Source organism: Parus major, chromosome 1, assembly GCF_001522545.3.
Source record: "Parus major isolate Abel chromosome 1, Parus_major1.1, whole genome shotgun sequence".
Classification (NCBI taxonomy): domain Eukaryota; kingdom Metazoa; phylum Chordata; class Aves; order Passeriformes; family Paridae; genus Parus; species Parus major.
Genome location: NC_031768.1, coordinates 60215680 through 60230949, shown reverse-complemented (window position 1 = coordinate 60230949; position 15270 = coordinate 60215680). Strand labels below are relative to the sequence as shown.

Below are 15270 nucleotides of genomic sequence, written 5' to 3'. Positions count from 1 at the left end.
CTAAATACGTTTGAGTTTCTGCAAAGTTTTGACACTCAGAACTTCTAACTGCAAGAAGTTATAAAATTTAACTACACATTGTGCAAAAGAGCACCTCCTTTGCATGTCCTGAGTCTCATCAATGAATGACACACCTCTGATTCTTGTGCTTGAACTGATTCTTTCCTGTTCACCTTTGCCTATTCACTACTTCCTTATCCACATATGACATTACTCATTGCTTCAGATCTCTATCAGATTTCCAAATTAATCCTCTTGCCAGCCTAAAAGGTAACAACGTATTTATGAGTTCCCTCCACAGCCATCATTCCTTGTTGCCAAGACCACACCTGGTTCTCTCCTCTGTACTGTTCCCAGGTCCACTGTACACTTTCCACAGCAAGGGGGATGGGACCACTGAGACCACAGTACACAGAGCATTCCAGATAGAAGCAACATGATGGTACAATAATATTTTCTCTTTTGTTTTCTGTGTCTTTTTCAATCATGTCTGATGTTGACTCTGCTCATTGGATATGTTCTTATAACATTATCCCCATGTATAGGAAAAACATACTCCTGAACAAGAAGCAGTAGAAACCTAGCTTCTGCATACATATAATTAGGATAGTTTTTCTCTATGCATGTCAGATTAGATCTTTCGACTCTTAATTTCATCTGCCATTTTATCATCCTGTCACTGAGCATGTCATGATATCCTTCTGCAGCTTTCTTCTGTCAGCATTCATTGACAGTGCCCAGGAAAAGCTACTACAATTAGAGCACTTGCACAGTGCTCGTTGTGCCTTTGTACCACACACTCAGGTGTCAGTACAGAAAAGAAAGCCAGATGCAGAAACTTGCCCACCAAAAATTCTGCACGGCAAAGCAAGTCTGAAATCTCCAACCACTTTAAAGGGTCACAGTAAGAAGTTCTGGTGGTTGAAGTATGATGGTGTTACACCCCTCTCACCACCCAGGACTAGTATTTGGGTACCACCCTGTCCCCACAGATTGTTTCAAGTTGATGGTCTGAACCTATTCCTAAAGAAGGAAGGAGAGGAAGGAACTGTTTCTCCCAAGACAGAATAAATACAGGTCTAGAAAAAGAATAGCACACCCAGAGAGGACTAGAAGCAGGCAGGGCACATGCTCCCCCATCAGCTTCAAGTTCCTCTTTCTAAAACAATGCTTGGTATTGTCAGTGAAATGTCTTGACGGCAAGACACTCCAGGGAACAGAGCAGCGCCAGCCTGTTAGTGGTGGAACCAGACTGGAGCGTGGTCCTGCACCAAACAGGTTTTATTTGACACCCTCACTACCTTTTCACAGCCCCCCCACTACAGCTGTATTTCACTAGCACCAAAGGCAGCTGTAATGATAAGACATCGGCGCTCACTTTCCTTATTGGATGTGGACAGTCACACTCAAAACTTTTTCCAACTCTCAAGGTTTTGGGGAAGTGAAAGTTATACTGCCATGTTTGTTGTACATCACACACCACAAGCAAGGACAAGGAAGAGATATTTTACTGTGAGGGTGGTGAGACACTGACACGGGCTGTCGAGAGAAGCTGTGGACGCCTCATCCCTGGAAATATTCAAAGCCAGGCCGGATAAGGCAACCTGGTCTAATGGGAGATGTCCCTGCCCACCGCAAGGGAGGTTGGGACTGAGTAATTTTCAAGGTTCATTCCAACCCCTCAACATTCTGATTCTGGGATAGCTCCCCGGTAGCCCAACTTTCCCTGGGCTGTCTCCTTTACTCAGCAGGGATCCGGGCCCAACACCGCGCTGTCCCCGAGAAAGGGAACAGGCACAGCGGCTGTCCCGGGCCACAGGGCGAGCCTGACGCGGGCAGCCCCGGCCTCACGGCGCCCACCCCAGGCACGGCGGGGCGGGGATGAACGGAGGGGCCCGGCTGCCACAGGCCGCACTGGGCCAGGCCCGGGGCCGCGGCTCCTCACCTTCACCAGCCACATGCCCGTGTTCTGCTTGGCCCCGGTGAGGTCCAGCTCGCCCTTGTCGCTCATGGCTGGGCAGCGGCCGGGCCTGGCCGGCGGCGGACGAGACGAGCAAGCAGCGAGCGCGGCAGCCGAGCGCACCGGGACACGGCGGCCCGTGAGGGACAAACCTCCTCCGCTCGCACTGCGCGGTGGGGCGGGCCTTCTCCGTGTCGGGGCCGCGCGTTCGGGTCCCCGCCCTGGCAGGGCCGTGGGAAGGGGCGGGAATCGGTGGAGGCTTCAGAAAGCTCCGGTACCGCAGAATATCCTGGATTCGAAGGCATCCGTAAGGATCATCGCGTCCAGCTCCCGACCCTGCACAGGAGATCCCCAAGCGTCACACTACGTGCCTGAGAGCATTGTCCAAATGCTTCTTGAGCTGTGTCAGTGCTGTGACCGCTCTCGTGGGGAGCCTGTTCCAGGGCCCACCCACCCTCTGGTGAAGAACATTTTCCTGATATCCAGCCCAAACCTCGCCTGACACAACCTCAGGCCATTCCCTCGGGTCCCCTCACGAGGAAGCTGTAACTGCAGTGAGATCTCCCCTCAGTCTCCTCCAGGCTGATCAGACCAAGGGACCTCAGCCGCTCCTCATACGGCTTCCCCTCAAGGCCCTTCACCATCTTCATTGCTCTCCTTAGGATGCTCTCTAACGGCTTCATGTCTTTTTTATACTGTGGCACCCAAAACTGCACACAGGGCTCAAGGTGAGGCAGCACCAGAGCAGAGAGGGAAGTTATTCCCTCCCTGTAGCAGAAGAGTTATCCCATTATGCTGAAGAAAGGCAGCAGCATGCAAATGATCAAGCGGAGCTGGAGGAGCAGCCTGGAGAGAGGAGGCACTACCATGATGGTGCCCTTCTGTCTGGGAGGGAAATGGTGGCTAGAGGAGCAGCTCCTGTGAAAGGGATCTGAGCATCATGGTGTGCCCAAAGGCCAGCAAAGTGAGGAAAACACAGCTGGGGAATTGTTTACTGGGAATAAAAATTAAAGAATTAAGCTTAACTTCCCAGAAGGGGAGCTCACGAGGGAGTGTTGGAACAGGCTGTCTGAAGATAGGAGTGCATCTCAAACACTGAAGATATCCTGAGTCAGGAGAGAGAAAGTGCCTGCCCATCCTACTTTGAGATGGGGGTATTTGGCTTAGAAAAACCTAAGTCCTTATTTTATGGCTGTTCTTATCCCTGGAGAAGTTTTTATCCTTTACAATTTAACCTTGTTATCTCTTCTATCCACTGTCTGTCCACAAGAAAGACACAGACGTGCTGAAGACACTGGCATAGGTTTCCCAGAGAAGCTGTGGATGCCCCATCCCCTGCAGTGCTCAAGGGCAGGTTGGCCAGAGCTCTGAGCAACCTGGTCTAATGCAAGGTGTCCCTCTCCACTGCAGGGCGTTTGAAGTAGATGATCTTTAAGGTCCTTTCCAATCCAAACCCCTCTGATTCTATGGCATGGAAAGCATTTTATTATCTTGCTCTCTTCCTTATTTTGTCCTTTTACTGAGATCTTTGATTTGCCTCCTCTCATACTAAATAATTTCACTTTGTTCAATTATGTCTCTCAGGTCTATTTTCTAGACCTCTGGTTATGTCTATTGCTCTCTGAATTCCCCCCAGTACAAGTTTATCTCCTCTTTGAAGTCTGGTTGCTCAACGGTGAAGGTTATATTCCATCTGAGACTGTACTAGCAGCAAGCAGAGGATTTTTTCTGGTACAATATGCAAGAAATTGCTCATCTGGCTCACAAAAAAATGATCTCAGTACTACATCCCAGATATGATAGTCTGCCTTTCTAATTATAGGCAAGCATCTAGGTAACCAAGGAGGACAATGTTTTTATATGTATCTGAAGCAATAACAGCTAACACTGAACTATTAGGATGATTAGGATTACTTTCATTTAAAATTAATTACATTTAAAAATTGCTTTTGTTTATACATTGGAACTGTGTTTGTCAGCAGAACTCAGCTGAGAGGGTGGATAGATCTCATATTGTTAGTCACTTTCCACTGAAAATTTAGTTTTCTTTAAGACTACCTAACATAAACACAGAGGCAAGGCATTAAAGGCTCCTCAAATGCTAATAAAAATGGAAGTGGATGCATCTCAACAGTTGTAAGACCAGCCCCATTTTCTGGGACTATGTCACTGCCAGATATTGTAGGTCTAAGACCCTTTTGTTTTGTTCACCTGGAAAAAGAGTGGATCTGCACAGAGAAACACCATCACTTTACAGTCTGCTTTAGATCCTGCTCATAGGATCACAGAACAGTTTGGGCTGAACTGGACCTTAAAGACCACCTAATTCCAAAACCCCTGTCCTGGGCAGAGACACTTTCCACTAGATCAGGTTTCTCAGTGTTCCATCCAACATGGCCTTGAACACTTCCAGGCATAAGGCATCCACTGCACAGTTTCTCTGGACAATTTGTTCCAATGTTTCACTAGAAACATTTAGAAATATTTCTTTCTGACATCAAATCTAAACCTACCCTCTTTAAAACCATCGCACCTTGTCCTTTCCCTGAATAAAAAGTGTCTCTCTTTCTTTCTTGTAAGCCCCTTTAAAGTACTGAAAGGTCTCCCTGGGGCTTCTGCTTCTCCAGGCTGAACATGCCCAGATCTCTTAGCCTGTCTTCATTGGAGAGGTGCTGCAGCCCTCTAACTATTTTAGTTTCTTTCTCCTGGACCTTATCCGACAGGTCCATGTAAGCCTTGTGCTGGCATCTGCTGAACTGGATGCAGTGTGCCAGGAGGGATCACAAATGTTCCCCCCGGATAAATACTGAATTAACAGCAAAGTTGTCCCTCTGCCACTGCTCCCAGCTCAGTCTGTGTACTCAGATCACACGCACCAGCGCTTTTCAAAAAGAAAAAAGCAGTGGAATGGATGTCTCTAACAGGGGTGACATTTGCAGCAAAGCAGCATTGAGGGAGTTCAGACGAGCCTGTGCTCCACCGGATGGGAGGAGAGGAGCTCCACTTGCAAAGAGCCCAGCAGCAGGTAACAGGAACATGGCTGACCACCTCAGGACTCCTCTAGAGAGGGAATCCATGAGGAGTCACCACTCATAGTCCAAGTGTAAATGACAATAGCGAAAACCTCTGTAAAAGCCTGACAATTAGGGTGGCTCAGCTGGCAGCCCAGAGGGGAAGGCGGCCAGGCAGAGATCTCTCCTGGCTTCCTCCAGGCAGCCTTTCCATATTCGTTTCCATGGAAACTGAATTTAAAGGGACAACAAGCAGGGGAAAAAGTGCATTTCCATTAATTCCTCATTTAAAATCTTCAACCTTGTGTTTGCCAGGGACACATTTAGTGCCATGGAGGAGGATCCAGGGGCCAGCTGCTGAGCCACAAAGCTGTGTGTTAGTCACCCATTTTCTTCCTGCTTGCATGGAAACAGATGTGTCTGAGAAGAGAGATGGCCAAATTCAGACTTGTACAGCCTTTCTCTGTTTTCCCTTTGATCAGCTAGGTGAGATGAAGAGTTGGCAGTGTCATCAGCAGCCACACAAAATTTCTCTTCATCCATTTTAGGCACAGTCTAATTGATGCAGCCTGGTGGTGCTGGGTGAAAACCAGTGCAGCAGAAGATGCAAAAGGCCTTATGCTGCCCTGTTGAAGCTGATGGGAGTTTTGCATTTAGGAACCCATGTACTTTACTCAAAGTCCAGCAAGAACTAGGGATGATGTGCTCCTGGGAGCTGGTGGTCCCACAAGATATCAGTGATGGACACCATCAGAGAGATTTCCATGTGCTGGAGAAACTGAGTGCTGCCCACATCTGGATGGTCCCTGAGTTCAGCTTTGTACAGCAGAGCTGTGCTGGACCTCCACGGGGTCTAAATATTTGGGTCTGGAACCAGAGCTGAGATCCACTGCAAGGCACAGAGGGAATCTCCTGCAGAAGCTGATTTTGATTTGGGAGCATTGAGCCAGGAAGACTATTCCACCAACAGCTGATGCTCTACCTTCACTCATTCATGCCTGCCAACCTCCTCATCTACAGATTAAGGTGAGCGAGATACTCATGTTGGAAGAGGAAAACTAATGGGGGGTAATTGTTACAGCATTGCTTGTACTCTGTAACAAGTACAGCACAGCAACAGCAGAGCTCTGCCAGCAAGCAAGCACCTCTCCTGTATTCTGAATGCCTGAATTTTCAGCCAGCAAAAGCCTCATGGACTTAAAAAGATGCAAAAATAAAATCTCAAAACTACCATTATTGCTTGAACTGCTTGAGTAAGAGGAAGGCAAACTTTTGCCATCTTCAACTCTAATGCTTCATTCCCCTGTTTGTAGTGCAGTAGGTCTGTGTAAACTGGAAAAAAGAGAAGAAACAATCTGCAAAGACAAAAAGCACATCTGGGTAGATCATGATCATTTATTTTGTAGTGAGAGAAAAGAAATTCTGTGTAACTTATTTCCAAAACAGGGCATGCCCCATCAAGCTGCATAACTATTTTCTGAGGCAGTAAAGAATTCTCAGTGTGTCTTTTTAAGACAAAAACATATATGTTGGAGCTTTTGTGTTTTCAAACTGCTTTTGAGCAAATAACTGTAATAACAGACTTGTTTACTCCAAGCTGTTCGGTGGCAAAGAGTTGGAAAACATCAAGCACAGGGCTGAGCTCCTATTTCAGTACAATCCTAGGCAGTATGAAATCTTCATGGCACTTCTGCTGCAAAACACAACACAAAAAGGCAGTTCTGACCAGAGGGCAGCCTTCATTCATTAGTTAATAGTTTTTAATTATTTCTATACATTTACAGCCACACATTTTTTATCTATGCTATGTATTGGAGAACACTTAGTTTTCATGGTACTACACCTCTGCTTACAGTTCCAACCCATACCAGGTCTTCCATCATATTAACAGTGTGCAGTAAATTTGACTGTAGGCAGCTTGGACTCTTGCTTGCTAGGATTTTCACCATATCAAAGAAGGAGCGGGAGTGGGGGAAGAGAGAGAATTGAAAGACACAACTGGAAATTTATTTTTTTTTTCAAAGGAAGAAAACACTTCTCAGAGAATTTCAGATCCTTAGTTTGAATCTAATTTAAAATAATTTCTTTTTAAATGACCAAAAAATTGGCATTATCTCTTTAACTCAAGGTACTTTTTGTGCCTCTCAGACATAGAAAAAGTATTATCTAGCCTTTTTCACCAGTGTCTCTCAAGAAGGAGCTTTAAGCATGCAACATTTTCAACCTAGTAATAGTACAAAGGTAATGTGAGGTCTCAGCAACTTGTCACTTTCTAAAGTGTCTTTTCATTGTAGGTGTATAGAAAATGTTGCATAGAACTGAGTTTTACCTGTTCTCCTGCGCTCCTTGACATTTTTTCTGATCCTCTTCTCTGGTAATGTACTACCTCAGCACAAAAGGTCAGCAGCATCTACAGTCACTCATCTCGTGGACTTTCCACTAATGAGTTGGTGAAGAGCAAGGCATTTTCTGTTCAGCTACCAAAAAATTGCTTTCAATGGATTTATTTCCCTTGTGTTACAATTTAACAAACTTGGTTCTATGCCACTGATATTCATTCCCCTTATTTTGTAGGTATAGACAATGCACAGTCACCTAGGTATGTTATTGATGCATAAATTATCTCCTAATGAACTATTCTTTTGCAGAGGGAGCTTCCCAATGAGACTAGAAGGCTGTGTGACTAAACTGAGCAAAAACAACATTAGTGACCAGAAGAACAAATCTACAAGTCTCCTAAAGAAAAACAGGACGCTTCTGTTGGGAAGCCTGCCAGCCTGAAAGCATAGGGAGGTGTATATAATTTTGAGATCGTGTGTATATATAAATGCAACAAAGGTATCTAGTTTGTGGGTGTCACAGCTTCAGAAGTGATCACTCTGGGACCCTTCAGTGGCACATGTGTCAGTGCTGTCATTAAAGGAAACAAACCACATGCATTTACATCCAGCTTTGTGTCCCACCCTTGTACCTAGCTGCAGCTTAGCCACAGCAGCGTCTCACAACAAACTCTCACTGAGATAATTAACTGGAGACATCAGAGATGTCTGCTTCATTACTGCTGCGTGCTGCCTGCAGGTTCCTTCCAAAGTTTTTCCACCTAATGGCCTTTGCTGATAACTCGATTTTTTCCTTATGTGTCACTTGTTGGCACTTCTCTAAAACAGTGCTAATGATCTGATAAATATGATTATGCAAGACTGGTGTGTCTCCTTTCAGCATAAGCTAACCATGCTATTACAGAGAAGAGTAAAATACATTCTCTTTGCCACAAAGAACAGCTTTCCCACCAAACTGAAATAAATAAACTGGAATGAGTAGAAAGGGTAACACATCTGCAATTGGATAACATTTTACTGGATTTCTATTGATGGGTGAGGAGAAATAAGGTTTGAAATTTTGCCTTCTAGCTAATAGTTATGGCTTGAACATGAAAAAAAAGAACAGAAATGACATTTCAGTCAAATGGGGGGAAAATTATCAGAAAAGGAACCAAGGAAAACAGAAAATAAATCCAATGAGATTAAGAAGATCCAATGAAAAGCTGGGGGCCAAATGGTCATGAGAGAGGCAGAGAACAGAGCTAGTCCTGATGGCCTCCTGTTGTTTCATTTTATCTTCTAGCAAATGGCACATGGGGCTAGGGGAAGAAACACAAGGATTCTAGGATTATTTGTTAGCAGAGGCCATTTCTTGATAGCCTGCTTCTTGTTGAAAACTGCGGATTTACCACTGAGAGCACTTTCTTTTGGAGACTGAGCATTTGGCAGCAGCAGTCCTCAAATCAGCACTTGCAGCTTGTAGGATATGTCCGCCTCCTTCCCGAAGCTCACCCCCTGCTTCACACACACTTGCCATTTCTGGACTCCCCACATGATCAGGTCAACTCTTCATTTCATATACTCTTGAGGATGAGTCACTAAAGCTCTTTCTAACAAAGCTGAATGCTAACCTCTTCGTTAAATTACCTGAACTTTCTTTGCTCACATGGAGAACTTCTGGGGTGAAAGAGAAGGTATCTTTCTAACAATGCTAAGAATAACGAAGTCTGATTTCCCTTCCACTGGAATCTCATTAGACTGACTTTGAGTCCTTGTTTCGGCTGAGATAGGCTTTTCCCTCATTATTAGTCTTAGGTATTAATACTATGTTAACAGATGTATAATACTTTTCAACATGTAGAGGGCTGAAACTGAAAAAGGGAAATACCAATTTCCTCACCATGTAGAGAGATGAGCAGGGGACTCAAGATTAAATTTCTTAGTAATGCTTTCCTTGACCTTTTGTTCTGATCTCAGTGACATATCAGCCATGCTTCTGCTGAAGAAAACCCAGACATAAGAAGCCACTTGTGCCTGCCAGCTCATCATGGGCATTCAAGGCATACAGAATCCTTCACAGAAAGGAACCCACTGCTATATTAGAAAGGAGAGCAACACAAAATCATTGAGATTACTGCTCAATAAAAGTCAGCTTTTGAAAATGAAGGCACATAATGTGAAGTGTCCTCGCACCTTGATGAGTTGTAAGTTTGGCATGACATCTGTTTTGAACACTTCTAGTAAGGAAATTTTCCCTCTTGTAAAACCCTGTTGACTGAACCCAAATTATGGTTTTGATGAGGGTCTTTGAACTGGCCTGTTGGAGTAGCAGGTGATTTCGCACAAAGAGGAGCAAATGTACAAAGAATGGGTAGCAATTTCCTTGGGGTACAATATGTACTTAGGTGACATGCAGAGCAAAAGGCTTGGATATTAAACCATCCATTGCCTCTGCTGAGCGACAGTGCAAATTACTTCTGACAGCCTTTAAGAGGTGCTTCAGTCAAGCACCCATAAACCTACAGCTCTTCACTAGAAAATTTGCTGGTATTTTGAAAACATTGTGATACTTCACTGGTCTCAGAAATCCTTGACAACTTGTCAAAGATAAGAGTCTAAGTCTCTGCACTAGTAATTACTCCTCTAACCTGTTAGAGAAAGTGCCATATATTCACCTTCCTCTTAGGAAATGTGAAGTCTCTGGCAGATAATAACATCTTTTTAATGTATTTAGAGCAATTGTCCATTCTGATCCTCTCCAATAATGTAGTTTCTGTAAACTGCTGTTGAGAGTGCCAGGAGAGTGCTGGCTGGTAGCAGATTTCCATTCTCCAACTGTTGTTAGTCTGTACTTGTAAACAGTGACCCAAAATAGAAACGTGAGTGTTGTTTGAACAGCCAGCATTTGCTATGAAGAAAGTGTCTCAACAAGTAGGGGCAGATCCCACAGCCTTTGCTCAAGTGAATCATCTCCCTGCACACAAGTGGCACTCTCAAGTTCAATAAGCCTGTCTGTGCAAGGCTTCAGGATCATATTCATTGGCCTCCTGTCATCCATGGCATGGGGACAAGGATGTGGATGGCTTTTGCATTGCTGATCCCCTGCATATTTGTGCATAGATTTGTGAATCTACTCTCAGTGGGCGAGAGTGTGTGAGGAAAAAATGCAAAAAAGGTGAAAATCAACAGAAAATTACAAGGCATCTTCCCCCACTTAAGCAGAGTCCATCAAAGTTAACATGCCATCGCACAAGGTGCTGCATTGAATATAAAAGTAATTCCTTGAAAGAGTCATTAAAATTGCAAAGTCAAGTATCCAAACATTAAAGAAGGCCAGAGTTTAGGCTGCTCTCACCCCATTATTTCTGTACTTCTATGTTTATGCATTATAATAGAGCTTTGAATGTCATAACTACATAGCATTTAGTTTGTTTTTCTGTGGGAAGGAAGCTCTTGGGTTCACGTTGTCTCTGTAGGTGTCTGCTTGAAAGCGGCTCCATCCCTAAACTTTTGAAACCATCCATCAGTTTCAAACAAAGCCTAAAGGTAATATACTGCCATAAATCTATGAAAATTAGAGGCCCAACTGAGGAAAGAGATGCTGCTAGAGATGCAGTGAGAGAGAACAAGAACAGTGTAAACCCAGACATTAAGAGCTACCTGAGGGAAGTGAATGCTTAAAATACTATAGTATGAGAAAGGCCTCAGCTGGTCTCATGCTTTATTAAAACCTTGGCCACAGTCAAAGTTTACCTCCTCTGTTCTCTAATTGGGATAAATATGTATTGTGGTGATTCTCCTTCAGAAGGTCACCCTGCAGGCTGGGTTCCTGCTGGTCCTAGAGCTACTTGCTCTTCTGCACCATTCACTCCCACACTGTCAGCACTTCCCTTGGGGGCATGTCTGGAGAGAGACTGGCCACAGCCAGGAGCAAACTCAAGCAGCAATGGATAAGCAGTGGGGAGACGGCAGCCTGGAGTGGCTAAGCCTGAGCCTGTCCCCCTTCCTTATTCTACAGATGGGAAAGTGAGGCTCCATGAAAGGGCAGCTCAAATGTTGCTTCCCTTATGGAGAGGAGCCTCTTGAAGGAGTGCAGAGGTGTTTCTTCCAGGTAGGGGCTGAAGGAGTGGAGTTTGAGCTTTGCAGGAGTTTGTAGCTATGGATCATTGTTGCTATTCAAAAGTGAGCACCTATATTAAATTAGTGCTCAAACCCCACTGTGTCCTGTGAAACAGAATTTAAGATCTTCTGTGGAGCATGTCATAATGTCACACCTCTATTTTTCAGAAACCAGACCCATTCACATTCTGCCCCTCCCATTTGCAGTCTGTGAAGCCTTTTGGCATGCCAGTATTGTAAGAGCCAAAGGTTTCAAGATAAAGATTTTTATGTAGGTGTAATAGCTTTTCTGGAGCCAGCTAGTATCTCTGAAGAGAGCAGATGAGTTTTGGGGCGTGTACGCTCCTCAGGAAAGATGAGGTGAATTTCAAACTAACTGCATCTTGGGAACAATTGTTCTGGGTTTAATTAAACCTGTGTCTGAGCTAGACATCTGACAGCACCTGTGGAATATAAAGACTATATTGGTGGTTATATCCTAGGGGGAAAAGAGGTGCAGGTAATTTGTAGAATAATAGTAGAATGATGTAGAGCACTGGGAGATTGATAATTGGGAAAGGTGCAGAGAGGAGGTAATGTATTCTAAAACATTAGTATTCAGGAAAGTAATGAGATACAGTTCCCAGATTTACCTCACAAAGATAGTGTAGGATTTTCTTTGAGAATAAGGGCTGGAAGATCAGAAATGGAACAACTACACTGTAAGAAATGTTGCCTGTTGGAAGCATTTCATCCCAGCTGATGCTTTTGAAGAGCTGAAGACTATCTTTTGACAGGCTGAGAAAGAAGCTTTCTCTTGCCTTTGCAAAGTTGTGCCTAGTGCATTTCAAATTCCCAAGCATTTGGCAGATTTTCACTGTCTCATATTAGCTGCTAAACCAAGAATTCCTCCTGGTGAAGAGTTTTTAATATGACTTTGTAACCAAGATTACTCAATTGCTAATTGAGGGGGTACAGCAGTCAAAATAGGATGATGCCTCAGCTGCCTGTGTCATCTCACTTGCTATTGCTATTTGGATATTGGTTGATATTCCTGCTTTTTCTGTGTGCTTAAGCCTAGATGAGAGGTTACAAGCTCTCTTGTCCATGTGCCAGGAGATATCAATTTGTTGGGCAATGCCCACCTCTGAGTGCTAGAGAAAATCACCCCCAGCTGGTAGGTGACCACACAGGTCCTTCCACACTCAATTTTTCAGGACCCTGATGAGAAGGATTTGACAAATAGGTGTGGGACAGAAGTGTCACTGGTTGCCTCAGCTGCTGGTTGTGATACCTCCTTTCATCCCAGAAGCTGACAAGGCAAAGTGGGTCTCTCCACGTCCTTTAAGAGAGCATGACACAAGATTCCTTCCGGTCAGGTCAGTCACACAGATGGAAAAGTCTGATCCTCTGGCATGGGCAGGTTCCCTGCTCACAGATCCGCTCATCCTGGCATTGCTGCAGCTCCTGCATGGGGAAGCGGGCCTCAGCAAGCCTCCTTGCCTGGGGTACAGCATTGCCAGAGCAGGTCTTGGGGAGCTGCTTCTTAGGCACCAACACATTTCTTCTCAGCTTTTTTGATCTGAGAAGGTCAAAGGTTCATAGGTGGGGGTATATTTGGTAAAAAAAAAAAATCCTAAATTTAATTCTATATTCTAAACCAGAGCTTTTTAGCACACCGTGCTAGGAACTCTTCAATATTGGCAGTTCTGGGGTTTGTGCTCTGAAATACTCTAAAAGAGTCACATAGATATGACATTTTGTGACACAGAGTCTTGTGGGCGAATCAGAGCTGACGCCTGGAGTGGATAATGCCAGCTTCCAGGAAAGCAGCAAATACCTGGAGAGGAGGGCTTCCTGCTGCCAAGTTTTTCAAATAATGTTTGAATTTAGCGTCACTGCAGATCCCCTTCTGGTTCCTGGCCATGCACTTGTCCTGCTAGAGTATCAATACTGAGTGGAAACCTCCTCAAGACTATCCTACATAGCCCTCAGCACTGTGGTGATGGTCTGGTGCTAGATTCTGCCCTAACAGCTCAGCCTGACACTTGTGTCCCTCTCCCCGCTGAGGTCTCTGTTCTGAAAAGGCATTAGAGAGAAGATGTTGGACCAGGGGCAGCAGCAGAGCCATAGCCTGGGATTATGTCCTGGGAGGGCTCTGTGGAAGGCTGGCATTTTTGGTGTGGGCTCCCTGCCAGTGCACAGCATAATAATGACATGAAGAACTACACAAAGTCTTCAGTGATTTCTCTGCTCTTGGAAACTTCCTTTGTGGACAATGATGACATCAAAGGGTTAAAGTATTGCACTCAGTACGTGGCTGTGGGCACATACTCTCACTCCTCTTTTCCTCTCTCATGCTGGTTTTGAAGAGGCAATTAAAACCCAGTGACTTTTGTCACGGGTGGTGCAGAGGTCAATAGCACCTGACCCGTGTGACTCCATCCAAGAAGTGCCACTTGGTTTGGTGACAGCAGCTCAGCATGCCAGAGAGATGAAGTGTGAGAAGCTCTCACTCCATTATTTCCCTAGAGGATCCCAGGATGGCCTTTTAGGCAACAGCCAAGCTTAGCTGGTGCCAATGCAAGGTGGAGAACTCATGGCTCCTCTCAGATGAGCATGCAGAGGAGGTCAGATCCATGTGGCATGGGCACAAAAGAGCTGTGCATTGATGAGGTTCCTGGGCTCTTGAGCTGTAACTCCAGTTGGAAAGCCACCTATGATAATTTTGAATTAGCTGACTTCCATCTGGCAGTGAGTCAGGAAGGTTCAGCTGCAGTGGATGAATTTCTTGTTCCTACCACTTTGCCTCAGTAGGCTGATGTGGAAGGCTGGAAGGTGAGAAACCACTATCAGAGCAGCTGGGGTAACACATGGCATTTTGTGTGCACTTTGTTTTCCACACCAGACCCATTATTTGTATTCTGCTCACATGATGATAAAGGCTGAGCCTCACCTGGGTGGCAGAAGATGGAAGTTACCTTGGAAACAGCAGGAACACCTTTATGGATTCTAGACAGCTTCCCCCTGGCTACAGGCTATGTACCACACCAGCAGCCAGCTGGTCTCCTTTTCCTGAAGTTGCTGATTTTCCTTTGTGCCTTTTCTGTCTTGATGGGAGTCGACCTCTTCGATTTACCATCTCCTGGTGCTGTGGGTCATCAGATGGGGAGTGGTGCAGCCCTGGGAAGCAGCAGCAGGAGCTTGGCTTGATTGCTTTCACACAGCTCAGATGTCACTCTAGGTCAGGCCAACCCTTCATTGCCCTGACAGGAGAGGTGCAAAGCAGCTGAACAGAAAAAAGGGGAGCTCCAGGCAGTGGAAAGGATCATTTGGCTTCCATGGCCTCAGTGCCAGTGGTGTGTGAGGCCCTGCAGAGCAGACTCATGAGCCTCTTGTGGGTCATGGAGAGACACCTGGAGGTATTTACAGTAAGATGATGGGTATAAGGCTCACTGAGCGATGTGGTGGGAAAAACATTTTTGGGATTGTCTACAACTTGTTTTGGGAGGGCCATGGGAATGTACAAGACTTAGTTCAGGATGTTGGGGATGGATTAAAAGTGGGAAAAGGAAGGAATTCAGGTGGATTGGAAAGGAGCAAGTGTGGGAGAGAAAAAGTATAAAAAGAGCAGGTCAGTGTGCTTGCCTGAGCCCTGCCTGCACTTGAATACTCCAATCTGTTCTGTATTCTCATTAAAACCTATTTTTATCTGGTTTAAACCAGAGTGTTCTTTCTGATCTGAGTGGGTGTGTGTGAGCACAGCCAACGTGATGCTGGACTGGTTGGCGAGCAGCATAAGAGGGCTGAGTGGTGCAGCTGCAGCAGGGCTGTGAGCTGGGGGCTTGCATGTCCAGGTACCAGCAAGGCTCTCTGAGAG

General features: G+C 45.2%; 1 protein-coding gene across 1 annotated transcript in view; it reads right to left on the bottom strand.

Annotated features, from left to right (window-relative positions):
* GTF2F2 (general transcription factor IIF subunit 2) overlaps positions 1 to 2118 on the bottom strand; it is an 80112-nt gene extending 77994 nt beyond the window's left edge. The window contains exon 1 of the mRNA XM_015630175.3: positions 1946 to 2118. Coding sequence (XP_015485661.1) covers positions 1946 to 2011 — 66 coding nt within the window. The 5' untranslated portion in view covers positions 2012 to 2118. The remainder of the gene's footprint in view (positions 1 to 1945) is intronic.
* Between the last annotated feature and the right edge of the window lie 13152 nt (positions 2119 to 15270).